This window comes from Gambusia affinis, linkage group LG22 (genome assembly GCF_019740435.1).
Source record: "Gambusia affinis linkage group LG22, SWU_Gaff_1.0, whole genome shotgun sequence".
NCBI lineage: Eukaryota > Metazoa > Chordata > Actinopteri > Cyprinodontiformes > Poeciliidae > Gambusia > Gambusia affinis.
Genome location: NC_057889.1, coordinates 12,700,944 through 12,716,985, shown reverse-complemented (window position 1 = coordinate 12,716,985; position 16,042 = coordinate 12,700,944). Strand labels below are relative to the sequence as shown.

At 38.7% G+C, this 16,042-nt stretch overlaps 1 protein-coding gene across 2 annotated transcripts; it reads right to left on the bottom strand.

Moving 5' to 3' along the window:
* Window positions 1–3,870: 3,870 nt before the first annotated feature.
* Window positions 3,871–12,279, bottom strand: myb (v-myb avian myeloblastosis viral oncogene homolog). 2 transcript variants are annotated; one of them, XM_044106956.1, is made up of 15 exons: window positions 12,108–12,279; window positions 10,140–10,257; window positions 9,981–10,052; window positions 9,458–9,550; window positions 8,640–8,860; window positions 8,001–8,220; window positions 7,823–7,891; window positions 6,852–6,956; window positions 6,256–6,492; window positions 5,655–5,770; window positions 5,466–5,568; window positions 5,263–5,358; window positions 4,874–4,984; window positions 4,688–4,771; window positions 3,871–4,011 (listed from the first exon to the last, which is right to left on the bottom strand). In XM_044106956.1, the coding sequence occupies exons 1-15, from the start codon at window positions 12,128–12,130 to the stop codon at window positions 3,895–3,897; spliced, it is 1,785 nt and encodes a 594-aa protein (XP_043962891.1). In that variant the 5' UTR covers window positions 12,131–12,279; the 3' UTR covers window positions 3,871–3,894. The 2 variants fall into 2 exon arrangements, with proteins under 2 accessions (XP_043962891.1, XP_043962892.1); XM_044106957.1 differs by having other exon boundaries at window positions 4,886–4,984; window positions 12,108–12,278.
* Between the last annotated feature and the right edge of the window lie 3,763 nt (window positions 12,280–16,042).

Sequence of the window (16,042 nt, the reverse complement as noted above, 5' to 3'; positions counted from 1 at the left end):
TAAGCTTTTACTGCATTACATGTAGTAATCATCTGCAAGGTTTAAGCTTTTATCTTTGACGAACATTTCCCAATCCACTATATTGTTAGTTTATTGTTTAAAACATGTCATTTTGTATTGTTTTTGTCAAAACACCACCATCTCAACACACTTTCACACACAGAGGCAGCTGTCAGCTCAGAGAGTGGAAGCAGGTGTTTGTGAATCTCATGAGGTTTAGGGTCTTTTTTTGAGGGAGGGGGGGAGAAGCAGAAGATGGTGAAATTCCCAATGTGAAAGTCTGCTTCTTGCTCTTTCCTCTTACTATAACACACACACGCACACACACACACACGCACCCGCACACCCCGACACACGCCCCCAGTCAGACACAAAACCACATTCAGTGACAGAAGATTTCAAAGCTATCAAATTGAGCCAAAACTGATCCAGCTTAACCTACAGTGCCCTAGAGTACATTGTGAAACTTTTACACATTTTGTCACATATGAACCACAAATTTTAATATGGTTCAGTCAGATTTTTTTGCGATAGATCAATATAAAGAATAGCAACACAAGGGAATAACTTGTTGAAATAAAGTCATAAGAACACACAAAACCTGTAGAAGAAAATTATTTTGTCAGATGAAGGTTAAATTGAACTTTTTTGACCCACATGCAAAACGTTGTGGGGCAGAAAACTAAAACTCTGAAACATGACGGTTTGAATATGCTTTTTTTTTCACAAGAGAAAGAAAAGCTGGTCAGACCTGATGTGAAGATAGAACTAATGCATAAAAATGTCTCAGGGGGGGAAAAAAACATTGGACTGGGGCAAAGGTTCAATTTGCTTCCAGACAACACCCATAAAACATACAGCCAGAGCTAAAATGAAATGGTCAAAAAGATACATGCAAGAGTTAAATAACCCAGTAAGACTTAAAAAAATAAATAAATCAAAATCTGTAGCAATTCTCAAAAATTCATGTTCAGATTTTCTCTTACTAATCTCATTGAGATTGATCTGCTCTGGAGAAAAAAGAAAAAAAGCAATGAAATTTTCAGTCAGATGACCAAAGCTGGCAGAAGCTTTGGCTGCAAAAGTTTTGCAGCTGTAACTTCAGTAAAAAGTAGTTCTTGATGGTATTGACTTGAAAGAAATGTACAAAAATGAACAATGTCTTAGGTCTAATAGAGTGCAAAGGGGATCCTAAATATATATTTTTCTGTCTCTGTGGTGGAATCAGTTGTCTGCTATGGTGTGGTCTGCTGGAGCAGAACCTTATCAACAAAGTAAACAGTAGTGGGAGAAAATAGAACTTTAACAAAAGAGAAAATTTTTTGTTAAAGTTTGATACCGCTGTAGAACTGGAGGCTCTTTAGTGGCTGGCTGCTACATCCCAAATACACAAAGTAGCATCATTATAGGTTGTTCCTCCCAGTATCTGTAAGGCTGCATAACCATCACAGCTCCCAAATAACCTAATAATGTTTACAAACCTGCTGTTATTTGCACAGGTTTACATATTCTTGGACAAAATCGGTCTTTGCACAAATTTGCAAATGCATAGTATGAACATTTTGTATATTATCTTAGTATGCTTAGGGTATGGATGAGCTCTTTTGATATTACTGTAAGTAGGTTTTGTGGTAATGTGACAAAATTTGGAAAGAATCAAACGGTATCACTTTTGGAAGATAGTGTATTTTTTGTCGCTGTCCGTTTGTGCTGTTGTTACAGTACGTTCAATTCTGATCGACAGATAAACGTCAACAATGATTATTACACTCATGATAAAACTATTTTGTCTGGTGCCTGCCTTAAATATCACAGATCCTGCCCCAAGTGTCCGTCTTCATGAATGTAATTTCTGTTTATGTGTCCCTCTGAGAGTTCAACTCGAGATAGGAATCTATATTTGAGGGCAGCGTGGTGGATCAGGGCGAGGTGGGTGTGCAGATGGCTGGAGGTAATGCGGAGGGGAGGGGGTGTAAATATAGCTACTGGACTCAGTCAGGGCCCCATAGGTTACTAGCCCTCACAGGAAGGACAGTCCCCTCAAGAGACTGAATGTGGAGCTCATAGGTTTGAGCATGTGTGTTTTATACTTCTTCACATTTCTCATGGTCATGGCCTCACATGTTAGCAGCCTCTATGTGAGGGAGATGAGGATATGCTAAACATCTGCTTTTGCACACATGCGGTGTCCTCTTATCCTCACTTTTAATTTTTTTTTTTAAAGGCAACGGTTGAGCATATTTGCCTATTTTCTGCTTGATAAACTGTCCAACCTTTTAGTGAACAGTAGAAGGAAGAAAAGTTTTATGATATGCACTACACAGTAGTGTAGTACAACAAACCTTTGTATCGACAAGACCGTATGAGAGAAAGGGTGGAGAAGGTATTTGAATACTACAAAGCTGACAGAAATTTGAATACTACAGATCAGGCCGCACTTTGGAAGCATGAGATCAGGAATCATTTATTTGCTACAGAGAGATGACTGTAAACAATTATGAGACATTTATAATATTTCTCAACTTAAGCATATGGAAATACTTTTATCTCTGAATTATTATTTTTTACCTTAAGCACTATTGCATAACTTCAAATGTCCACACAAATAACACTCAAAAACACAAATATTTAATAAAAACAGCACACTTTATTTGCTTGGCGGTATACAAAAGTATAAAAACATGAAAACTTGGCACGCTTTCATAAAAAAGTCCAAAGCTAGTATCAAAACAGGCATAAGTATAAAAAAACGTCTGTGAAGTGTTTGACAAGGGCAACCTTGAATCTCTGAATGAAAATAAATGCTGATGAAGTACACTTTACAAAAACAATACAAAAGTATCAAAAGATTTCTTTTTAACTGATACAAAAGTTTCAAGAGGGCTTTTGCTTGTAGTAGGATATAAAAACATCAGTGTTTAATTCTTTCGTTTTACAGAAAGTCAAGAGCAGCTTGGTTTTTACTCTTACTCGGTGAAGCTCATTTCAGATTTTGAAATGCATAGTGTAGTCTCTCTTTATCTCTTTCCATAAACATATTCGTTTGTTCATACATTTGTCCCAATGTAAAAGCCAGAAATGCATCATAATTTGAAATGAAAACATGTTTCTTGGTGAAATAGAAATCGCAATGTGGTAATACTACAGTTGGCCAAATTTGAACCATCTCATAAGAACAGACGTAAAAGTTCTTAAGTGTTTATATGACCAAACACTTGAAATTTTCAGCAGACCCACATACCCTATAGAAAAAATTAAAGAATTTCAAGAGTAAAATTCAGAGGTCAGTTGGGAAATTCGTATTATGCCTTTTGGATGTATGATAATGCTAACAGGGCTTAAATACTTAAAATTACAACACTGCTCAATTGGTGGATTGTAAAACAATTACATAGTCATAATCCGGAACAAAAAAAAAAAACAAACAGGAACAAACAAACAAATAAATTAACTTGTTCTTTATATTAATATCAAAATTTGTAACCAATAATACAGCCCAATGCAAACCTTTTCCCATTTATAATACAACAGTTATAAAAACATAAAGCAGACAAAAAAAAGATGGACAATTATATATATATATATATATATATATATATATATATATATATATATATATATATATATATATATATATATATATATATATATATAAAAAACAAAACTCAAATTCTACTTAAAGGGTAAAAAAAACAAAAAAACAAGTTTAGTCTTTGGTTGGTTGAAATCCAACAAGTTTGAGTGTAAGAACACAAATGGCATAAAAGCCTCTCCCAACTGTTGTACCACAACAAATATTTTTAAAAACCTGCGACGCTGAGTCCAGCGCAGGGAGTGTTGACGTTTACAGATCAGCAGTTCTTTCCCCATTTGTATGGTGCCTCTCTCCATTGTCTACATCACCAGTGTCCTCGTGGGGTAAGTGTTGATGTACTTGTGGTTCTGCTCAGAGGCCAGAATGTGTTCCTCTGTCTTCCCACAGGTTGCTGGTTCCCAAGAACTGAGCTGCTGCTGTGGAAGAAAAGGAAAAAATGGCATTGATGAGTATCTTTATATGTACTCATATTCATATTTTTGTGCTTACGTTATTTATTATGAATGAGTTAAATGTGTGCATACAGAAGTTATAATAGAATAGTTTTCAGACATTATTCTGTTGTGGTTCAAGCGTGAAATGTTTAGAAGAGACTGCTTAATAAAACTTGATATGCCCCTTATTTGTCACAAATAATCAAATTTACAAAATCAGGGGTTAAAAAAAATGATATTTTGTAGGCCACATGTTAGACATGCACCGATCAGGCTTTTTCTCAGCAATACCAATGTTCGTTTTTCTCATCGGTCTTGACAGATTCAAAATTTTATTCTGAACACTTCAACATATAAAAGTAGAAATATTCTGCAGGTGCTTTGACAGCAGTTCTGTTATCCAACTCAAATACAAAGAATTGTCCCCATCTTTCCAATTTTCATAAAAGCACTTTAGTAGATAATGTTACTCAATGTGTTTATAAACTTAAACGTTAAGGAGCAACACATTAGAAAACATTTTTCAGAGTGCAGCCAGTAACGCGGAGATGATTTTTATTATTGCATGGTTGTACCTAAACAGTTTTTGTGCATAATAAATTCTCTATTTTATTTAAGAAAGTGTCATTTATTTACTAGATGAGCTTAATTTACAAACCTGTAGTGGGCTGTTCATGTCTCTGTGAGGAAGATGGTAGGGCTTGTGTCCATCCTCACTTAGTAATGAGCTAGTAAGTAGATCCTGACAAAAATTTAAGAAACAAAATCAGTATTAAAATTCTTTTGAGGTTACAAATAACATTTGAGAAACCAAAGTTGCAAGGTTTCAGTGTTGTAAACTCACATGTGGACTTACAGGTACTTCCTGTGCAGAGGCGTTGGGGGAGAAAAGCTGTGTGTTGAGTTCTTGTCCCTCCCACTGCATGCAGGGGCTGCTTTCACACGGGGACTCCACCTTAGCACCAAAACACATCCATGTCATACAGCGCATATGATCATGCAACCACAAAACAATGCAACAAACGTGCTGATCACAAATGCTTGCAAGCAGGAAAACAGACTTCATGCAAACTGTCTACACATATTTGCATTAAAGATAACAGGAAACAATCAAAATAACACCAATAACAAGTTTTCAAAACATGTACACTTAACCTTCTACATTTGCCTTTAGTTTGTTTATTTTTTGTTGTTGTTGTAGGGGTGTACGTCATCAGGATGTGTGGAAAGTACCTCTTGTTTTATCTTCTTAAGTGGAGGGTGGTCAATGGCACACTCCATGGGTTCTTGTTTGATAGACTCAACCATCTGCTGCTCCAAAGTTGGACTCTACAATAAAAACACCACTATGTCAATAAATCTTTTTGTTCCAAACAAGCTTGTGCAAAAGTACTTAAAGTGACAAGAATTCACACTCTGGTTTTCTTTTCCCTCACCTGTAGTTTGAGAGATCCATGAAGGCCCAAAGTTGATCTGAAAGGAGTGGGTGTACGAGGGTTCGACTCCAGGATCGATCGACGAATGTTTGGAGTTCGGAATCTGAGAAGGAAAACATAAACAGTGCTTGAAAAGAGACACATGGTCAAATTTGTACATCAAAATTATTGAAGTTCAACTGTACTTACATTTCATTTTCTTTCTGTGGCCTAATAGAGTGGTCAATAAGAGGTTTGGTGTCTACAGCCATATTCATCCGTAGATTATCATCGGAGTGATCTGGACTCATAGATTGGCTGAGAAACTGTGAAACAGATGAGAGAAAACAGTTTTAAAACTGTTTGTCCTTGAGGGTGGAAAGAACTTGGATTAAAAAAATGATATCTAAGGAAAAAAAAAAGAGTAGTGACACTATTGGAGGTGGATCAAGGTGAGAAACACTAGATCTAAATGATTTGTGCTGTTGTGGGAAGACAGGTTGGTGATTAGATGGATTCTGATCACTTTGAACTTTTTTAACTACCTGCGAGGGAGAAAAGGGAAGATTTCTGACTGGTAAGGACTTTGGAGTTGAGCAGATAACCCTGCCTGTTTTCAGATCCAAGAAGCGACTGGTAGCGCCTTCGCCCTCTAAGGGGAGGCTCAGGAAACAGGGCAGTGAAATATGGGTCAAGACCCAAGACTAAGAAAATCTTCACAGCAAATTGTCACGCCTTGCCTTTCTTATGGAAACAGTTCCATGCAGGAACATGTACTGTATGCTTCTTTAATCGTGGTGCAGAAACTTACAGAATCAATGACGGATTCCATGAAGTCGGGCATTGCGTTTGTGAATGTCGGGCTGCTGTGATGGCTGCTGGCGGTGCTGCTGGCCCGTGTTGCTGAGGCACTTTCTTCAGGTAGGCAGCTCTGGTCAAGAGGCAATGTCGGGGCAGCTGTCTGGAAGTGTGATAAAGACATGGCAGCACCATCCGAACTGCCGGTCAAAGAACTCTGGGTGGCCCAAGACGGAAAACTCAAATTCATCTGGAGAAGTGGAAAAAAAACATAAAAAATGTGATGATGAGGTATAAAAAGGCATGGAAATCAAATGTGAATAAGCGCTTAACAAATAAGAAAAAAAAGAGAAGAAAGGGAACTTTAAATTAGAAGGCAACAGAAGTGTTGAGCAGAAGAAAGTTGCACAAGGGGTCACACACACAGTAGAGAAATGGTGATAAGGTCCTGTTTCATCACTTTTGCAGAAACAGACCCCCCAGATGTTTCCTCCTCCTTATTCATGCAAATACACACGTCCGACCACTGTCCTCAAAGACAGGGTCAAAAAAACACACGCATAAATCGTACTGTCACAATTTCACACCCAGACAGACGTCTTGACTTACTGATAGGGAAGGCTGGATTTTCAACTCATTCTCTGTTGCCATGAGCAGCCGTTCGATCTCTTTTACTCTCTGCTCTTTCTCAGGATCCTCATCACCATAGTGTCTCTAGAAAGAAGTTGGCATTGGAGGAACAAGTTAGAACATTCCTGTATTTGCTTCCCAAACTGAAGTGATAGCAGGTGAACAAGCTGGTGGCATGTGTAAGTTAGGTCTTTTGCTAATGTGGAAATGTGACAGATATGCATCGGACACCGATGAAGTGCTGCAAATGTTTTTTTTATGAGACATACACAGCAGCAGGGGGTTAATTTGATATTAGTTTCTTCACATTTTAATCAGAAGAACAACAAAAAACATGCTATTAAAGCAGTTTTTCATACTATTAGACAATATAGCACTATTTTTTTTCTTTTTCCCCACCAGGGGGTCTTTTTGTGGGCTCCAGTGTCCCTTATTCGAAAGTAGGCTGACAGGAAAGGGGGAAGGAGTGTAGATGACCTCCGATAAAATAGGTGTTTTATAAATGAAATTAATTGAATCAAATTGAAGTAAACTGCAAGAGGACTTGCAGATAAACATGGGCTGGTTTAAAGGAGTTAAAGTTTCAAAACGGCTGAATTTTACACCTTAATGTCCTTCTAATGAGATTCCTGCAAATGTTCTGGAGCAACTCGTGTTTTCTCCGGCATTATGGACCACAGATTAGAACAGCTGTGTTGCTGGGCACTGCCAGTCGACTGGCTGAAAGACGACTCTTACACTTTACAGCTATTAAGGCAAACTTTTTACAGATTTAGATTAATCAGACGCTTAAAACAACTTCAAAGATTAAATATTTTTTTTATCCTTATATAAAACCGTAGTTTTTATCTTATACAGGCAACTCAATGAGAAAATGACCACCATATGACTGACATGTTGCTTAAAGATATTAATGAAAATTGTTATCAATGGTTGTTTAAAGATCTTACTTGTATAGCAGCGGTCCCGTGCTGGGGGATGTTCAGGATGTTTAAATGCAGAGCCATTGGGAATGACAGCTGTTGAATCAAGGATAGACGTTACGTTATTATTTTATTTTGGGACATCCCTTTTTTTTTATTTTTTTGGGCCATTTTGTATTTGCTCCAAAATTTGAAGTTTACTTACTCTGTGTGTTTCAGATATGTAGTTGTAGGTCAAAGGAGGCAGCTGTGCGTGGGTCGGTGAGTGGTGGGGGAAGCTCATGACATGATTGGTGGTCTTGATGTAGTTGTGGTTCATGGACAGTGAGGAGTTGCTGTTCTTCGATGTGCTCTGAAGGTAGCCCTCTTGTTCAACCTTTCGCCGCATGGTGGAGTTCCAGTGGTTCTTTATGGCGTTGTCAGTCCTGCAGGTTGTAAGGAAAACATGGATTAAATGTTTTACTTAACACACCCATGACCTACTGAGACCCGTGTCCGAAAGTTGTGCTCCACACATATTATCAACACAGACACATGCGGGCTGACAGATAAACAAAGTCTCAGTCAAACACACAAGCCCATGCATGTAGTTGATAAAGTTATCAGAACACAGCAATTACAATAATCTTCGAGCTATCTCTTTATCTGTTGATATTCCTTTCTACACAAAAGTCAACCTACTCTACAGTCAATGCCTATTTCTCATTTTGCTTTGCCTTCTCAAGAGTCCTATTTCGGCCTCCTAACCGCAGCGTTGCGCAGCTAACCAGCAAGGGCTCCGTGATTCATCCAGCTTCTCTTTTTCCTTCCACTCCCCCAAAGCCTTCTTCGTTCCCCGCCTCACCTGCCAGGAAGCAGCTTGGCGATTTCTGCCCAGCGGTTTCCCAGCTTCTCGTGGGCTTGGTAGATGATTCTGTCCTCCTCCTCGGTCCACGAGGTCTTCTTGACCTCTGGATTCAGGTGGTTGTGCCAGCGCTCGCGGCACTGCTTGCCGATGCGTCCCTTCAGGTGCTTGGCGATCACCGACCAGCGCTTGGCTCCGTACTTCTGGACCAGCTCGATCACCTTTGGTGTTTAAGGGAGAAACAAAAAGTGCAAAGCCAACAAGAGGAGGAGGAACAACGTGAAAAGGAAGTCAGTAGTAGAGGATGGGGAAGAGGGAAGGGGAAGGGGAAGGATGGAGTAACCGCAGGGAACAGAGGGAGAAGTAAAGGTAAAGATATGATAGGCAGAGGGAGGGAGAAAACACAAAAAAATAGAAATTACTTTAACTCTTTGAAATTTGCACATAATTCATGGTTTCTATTTAACCAGTGGACTGGGAGCACCTGCTGGTGAGCAGTGAGGGATTTTCCAGTGGAACTTTAGCTTGTCTGCTAATCATCACAGTGACAGCATGTGGGTGGAAATATAACTCCTTTGAATTAGCTCAATGCATACATGCCACTGATTAAGACCAACCAAGTGATATGTTGTGTAATAACACCTTTCAAATGTGCAACAGCAGATGGCTGAATTGCTTCAGAGTTCTTGCTATAATCACTCAGGAACATAAAGTAATTGTTTTTGATTCTTACACCGCGTTTCCTGTGAGTAAAAACTGTTCACATCAAATGGACCTTAATGCTAAATACAGCTCATAAAATGTGGTGTTTTTCTTACCCTCTGATCCTCTTCTTTGGTCCAAGGTCCCTTAATCAGTTCTGGGTTGAGAACCTTCTGCCATCGGTGTTGGCACTGCACATCTGTACGATTCTGGGAATTTGGAGAGACAACACCAACATCATTTTGCTGTTGCAATAGGGTAACTTTCACATTAATCAAATCAAGCCAAGTGTTAAAAAAAAACTTGTTTTACCAAGACTCAACTAAAATAAGTCAAAAATCATTCAGACTTTTAACAATAAAAGCTTTAATTGATCTAATTAAAGCCCTTGAATTACGGTAGATAAATGGGAGAGCGTTGGCATGACTGGATTTTCCTTGGATGTGTTGAGGACATAGTAATGCAGCATGCCCTCTCCCCCACATGGGGCTGATAACTGATAACCAGTTAGGTGAAAATCACTGTAGTAACTGTAATAGTATTTTTAGTCAAGGTTAGGATCGATCCATGCTGACCCTTCTTAATTAGATGTATTTTCTTTAAATGTTTTATCGCCCTCCATCCCAATTTATAACTTACAGCTAATAGACTTGCAATTAGTTTCCAATCTTCTGATCCGTGAAGTTCAACCAGTTTCTTCAACTTCTCATCCTGAATAAAAGACAAAATATGATTATCACTGCAATAATAAGACACTAGTTTGCCTAAAGATAGGAATTTTAAACTTTTTTTGCATACCTCTTCTCGAGTCCAGCGCGTTTTTCCGAGGTGGCGTTTCCCTACTTTGGCAAGAGTCCCGTCATAGTCATGTTCGTACACATCTGTCTCCTCCTCATCTTCCTCGCTACTGTAAACACTGTGAATGTACACACACACACACACAAAAATATTTTTTTAACCCGGTTTAATCAGTGTAAAAAGCATCATTGTAAGAAATTAGATTAGGCAAATACTGGAAGAATGAACATGCCTCTCTCTAATCATCATGTTGGAGATTTAATAAAAAGAAAAAGGAAAACCCAGTCTGTATTCAACAGGTGTCAAAAACAGAGAACCAGTCATTCTTGAAGGTTTGGGTGCAGGCTTTGAGCCAAGACACTCACAAGCAAAGAAAGAAAAAAAGAAAGAGGTAAGAACAGCAAGCTGAAGGGAGGGAGGGAAAAAGGGAGGGAATGAGAAGCAGAGAAGGATGAACAGGTTCCAGTGTTTTTGGTTTCCACAGATACTGGGATTGGCATGTGTGATCATCATTTTGTGACCCCAACATGTTCAGACCTGCGTGGCATTGTACATCACAGTCTTGCACGCATGCACACGCACACACACACACACACACACACACACCCACACACACACACACTCACAAGGAACTGGTTAGCCAATCAGATTGATGAACAGTGTTAACGTGGAAGTCAGGTAGGGTGCTTGGAACAGAGCAACAGGTGAACAGACATACCACTGTGTGTGTGAGAGAGAGAGAGAGAGAGAGAGGGGAATATTTATTGTGCATTATCTTCCTCATTCCACTTCTTTTTTTCATAATATATAAGGTGTGACTGAATGATCAACAGCATTAACATTATTAAGAAGTACACAAATTAACCCTAAAGATTAACTCCAGTTTATGATTTTGTTTGTTTGAAGCAATAAATACAAACTTCTGTTTCATTAAAGAGCATTGCATAATATACCTAGAATAGAACAATAGAATAAGCAAAGCTGACTAAAGTTTGTGTAAAAAAACAAACAAAAATAAAATAAAATATCAATCTTTGCAATTCCGTTTATTTAATTAAACTATGCAGCTTTCACGTTAATATTCTAAACTTAAGAACTTTGTAAAACAGAACAAAAACTCTCTATGTGCAAGTGTAATATACGTTAATTAGCATAAATATGTGGGAAAACTGTATACAACTATTCAGTTCAATTTACGGTGAATTATTTATCTGAAAATAGAATACGGGTAATACGTGGAAAACGTAGCGCAGGTACTGCAGAGGACGCTGTGAAAGTGCAGTTTCCTAAATTGCAGAGTGCGCTCCTCACATTCAGAGATGCTGCACAACACTTGCAAACTGAATCAAGCCGGGTTTAGAAATGCCATCTTGTGTAGATACCAATGTGATTTACAGAAAAAAACAAACATAGAAAACAAAAGTAACAGTTTTCGTAAAACCGCTGGGCACTGGTCAGCAGACCGCGAGGCGCTTAACAATGACTGCTTCAAAACTTTTTTTTTTTATTCAACATGAGATCCGAAAGGGGCTTTGCCGTTTAAACATTGACATATTGACAAGCAGGCTGTTTTAATTAAGTGTATTAGGCGATTATTCAGCGCAGCTCCACCGGTGTCCACGCACCATCTCGCTCACAGCGTGGCGTTAACTCGCGAGCGTGTGTGTGTGTCACTGACAGCAGTGAGGAGCGCACATGCCAGATGACCACCACCTGTCATTGGCGCGAGCGCGACAACCTCACCATCAACAAATGCCAAGAAAACACAGAGGCTTTCACACACAAGTCGCACAAAAAGCAGATAATTAGCTTTTTAAAAAGCCATGTGAGCGCTGTAGAAAAGATGCCGCTTTAAACGCTCTGGTTTCACACAGAAATAACAGCAATAAATGGAGGAGAACAACTTGCATATAACAAGGAAAATTGTGAGAAGAAACGAGAGTTTATAATAGTTTATCTGCTTTTTACCTGTTTTTCGGCCGCCGAGTCATGGTAAAGTGTAGCCAGCGGCTTGCAGCAGGTTGCGCCGAGCGAGTACTTTCGCTATCTACGCCGTGTTTGTTCTCACTGCGATCAGGCAGGCTGACATTAATTTAAACTGCTGCGGACTCGCAGGGGGGCTCCACCCCTCCCTTTCTCATCCCGGTCAATTTGGCGCTCCTCGGCGCTTTCGCTCCACTGCGCATGTTCGCAATGATGTATACTTCACTTGCAGTCAGACTATTTTCCGACCGACTTTAAATACACAACAGACATCTAATTTTATTGTTTTGAAAATGTTATTTCTCTATTATTGAAGATATATATCTTCACAGTTACATTTTGTGGTTTAACTTGTAGTTTTCATGCATGAAAAGTAGATATTTTCACATTTACAAAGTATTACTGAAGTGCTCACTACTCTACATCCTTGTTTCAGGCGCTCTCTGTCTTATCATCAGCGCTAAACTTTTTTGTGTGAATTTACTTGCTTCTTCTTTTCCCGTAAAAAAAAAAAAAACAAGAGGGAAAGGGAAGTATTTGGACCAACAAGAATAGGTTTGGTTTGCACTCCAGGAAAATTAAGTTGAGAGTACTTCCAGCGTTCAGCCACCTGCTCAGCGGAGTGCCCCCGCTGGTGTTGCAGATGTTTTCCTGTGATAAAACTCGCAACAAAACCTTGTCTTATCATCCCGCGACAAAGCCCGCCTACACAAACAAAGTTAAAGAAATCCAGTAGCACTAAAACTATTTGTGGAAATTTATTGCTCGTGTAATTCATAGCTCTGGCGCTTTCATGTTCGCCGAGCTATTCCTACATTTTCCTTTTGAGTTCTTCTTTCTCAAATATTGCTTATGACCCATATAACAATACGGAGCAAGTTCAGCCTGTTTTTCTGCAGCTGTTCTCAAGAGGACGAGTAAGAAGGCTCGTTTTTTGTTCTGATTATTTTTGTGTTGTTTTTAAATTCTCCATGTGCCAGAACTGTCCTTACTCAAGCATTTATTGCAGGAAGGAGGGGGCTTAATGCTTTATTTGTATAAATGTGTCTTCTCATTGTATTAGTTCCTCCATACGCGACCGTATTGTCCTGGTCACTTGTAATTACCATCACCCCAGAACAGCCTATTGTCCCAGGATAAACTATTATAATAGGGGGCTGACAATGGGGTACACACATGCACTTGTACATGTTGCCATGGATAGAAAGTCTCACTTTTACGTGCAACAAACACTGTACTCATAATAAACTCAGTCAAATTATCACACCAAGTTATTACTGACAAATTAAAAGCATAAAATGTGCTTACTAATCCAAAGTTGCTCTGTAAAGGTTTGGCTCAGATTTTTATTTCCAACGATTACCATCACTGATCCATGACGAAATGCATCACTGTTGCCTAGATGCAATTAATTCTAGGTTTCGATTCCTATGCACACCTGTGTGCACATGCATTGCCACCTGTGCCTCGAGGAGGTGGTATTTCTATTCCATTCAAATTCCTTATTACATAGCAGCTATGTGAGATCGCAGTGCAAGATTCCCTACATATAAAATAAAGTGGGTTTGAGAAAGTGGTTCAGCAAGGTCAAAATCTGTTAAATCCCACTGTTATCAACTTTTAATCCTGTTTTTAATTGACTCCTGTGACTATCTCTATAAATTTGAACAAACCCCCATATTCATAAAATACTACTTTTCCCTCGAGGGTAATATTTTCAAACTGCACATAGTTATCTGAAACCAAATTGAGACAAGAGAACGAGGCTATGCAAATTGCCATAGTAGGTCAAACAGGAAGTCCTCAGACCCATTGAAGGTTCAGCCTGGGACATTTGCATGGGCGCGATTGGACAGGTTGATGGCAGGCATTATAATGGCTGACCACTTTGCAAAGCCTTGTGTGCACAGGTTGGCTCATTTGAATGATTTTAATGACAGCTCCTTGGCTCCGGAGATATCATCCCATCTAGCTTTCAAATCCAGAGCTAGGACAGCAAAACATACTCATTGTTGATTGTGTTTATGCCATAGAGTCTGCTAACCTGTATGTGTATATGAAATAGAGCACTGAAAAAAGGCTCTGGTAGATGTGATTGTGTGTAGTTGTGAGGTTAAAAAAATAAACTTTTGGTCTGATAACTGTTGATGAAAGAATAATCATAGCTTAGATGTTTATTAGTTCTCAGCAGCTTACATTATCCCCTCTATTTTTAGGGCAAATAGCTTTTTGCAAAAACATAACGCATACAAATATCATAACATTAATTGTTTACAGTGCCTTCCAAAAGTGATCATAACCTCAAAATTTTGTCACATTCTGTCATGTTATTACCACAAACTACAATGTACTGTGTCAGGATTTTAGATGACAGACCAGCAATCCAGCTCAAAAACAGGAAATGAAAGGAAAGTAGTCCACTGTTTTCAAATATATCCATAAATTATCTGTATCAAACTCTGAATACTACTTGACTTTCTTCTTGCAACTCTTTCAAAGACATCAGCCACTGTGGAGACCATAACCAAGATTTCTATCTACTAACAGAGTGTCCTCCCTGAACTGTTGCTCTCTGCAGGTCCTTCTGAGATACTATGGCTACTTTTCTAGTTTACGCCACTTGGCTGGCCATTCGGTTTTGGCGGGCAGCTATCTTTTGGTAGATTTGCAAAAGTTTAATCTTCTTTCAATGTATAGCCGTACACCCAGATCTCCTATTAATTTTCAAAGTTTGCAGTATTGTTTTACAACTAATGCTTTAAACTTCTACACAATTTTATTCCTCACCGTTTTGGTGAAGTCTTCACAAAATATAAAAATGTTTAAGGCTTACGAGTATTTTTTTCAAACTACATAGGAATGATTACATGTTTAACTTTATTACTTATGACCTTGAGAGCCTCATTTTTTTTCCTTCAATGAATAGTTGCCAGAACCCGACTACCAGTAGAGCTTGTTTTGCATTTTCCTTTGGGTGAGTTCTTGTCAAAGACTTCCCATAATGCCTGCTGCCCCTAGCAAATTATGTAAAACATTATCTCATATCCAGTGCCAGCTCTTTAGACAGACTTTACCCCTCACCCACAGCAAGCACAGTAGCTTTGTTTTCTGCTAGTGCAACAGGATAAACGCATGTTCACATTTACATGCTGTTGTAGACAGATTTGCATTTTCTTCTGCTTTCACTTGATTCTGTTGATAAAAATACCTAAAAAAAATTCTTTAAAATTCATAGGAAAATAAAATAGTAGGTGTGACACGTAAACAACCAGCTTAGAAACATTTCTACAAGTTAAACAATACACTGGAATATGCCACTGATCCGCTCATTCTTCTAGCAATCTGTTGTTCCATCTGTTTAATCCAGTTCATCAGCGCATTATTGTTTTTCAGGAATCCTTCTTCTCCTACTACTGATTCATTGATATGGCTTTCCCCGTACACTGTGGCCACGTCTACAGCACAGATTTGACCAGATACCGTTTCAGAACTGTTCAAAGGGAAACAAGTGCTCAGATGAATGTAGGTGTGAAAAATCACACCTCTGCCTCGTTGCAGCGCATGGCGTACAAAATCATTGTATGTTTTCATTGATCGTCCTATATGAGACTTCAAAATAATCCCAAAAACATTTAAATAAAATGGACATATCTTTCATCCTGCCTTATGCTTTTCGTTTGCTCAATTATGATTTTTACAGCACAACTTGAGTTTAAAGCTATAAACACTTATATATGGAAATATGTTCCATATCCTATGAAGTTCTCTTTCATGCAGTTGGTGTTTTGAAATGCCCCAGAAACATTTTTCTTATGCACAAGGAAAACTTCTCCCCGTGTCACCTGTGTGACCCTGTAAAGTGAGCAAGGCTTGTGTCTGTTTTAATTGTATGCATGTGCTCCATATGTGCAAGAGCAGTT

What these genes read in the sequence shown, in the direction of transcription:
- myb (XM_044106956.1), bottom strand. Translation starts at nt 12,130, where the DNA reads ATGACTCGGCGGCCGAAAAACAG. An exon ending in ACTCGGCGGCCGAAAAACAG is followed by an intron (nt 10,258 to 12,107) that starts GTAAAAAGCAGA and finishes GTACATTCACAG; the next exon opens with TGTTTACAGTAGCGAGGAAG. An exon ending in AAATCCAGCCTTCCCTATCA is followed by an intron (nt 6,493 to 6,851) that starts GTAAGTCAAGAC and finishes CCACTTCTCCAG; the next exon opens with ATGAATTTGAGTTTTCCGTC.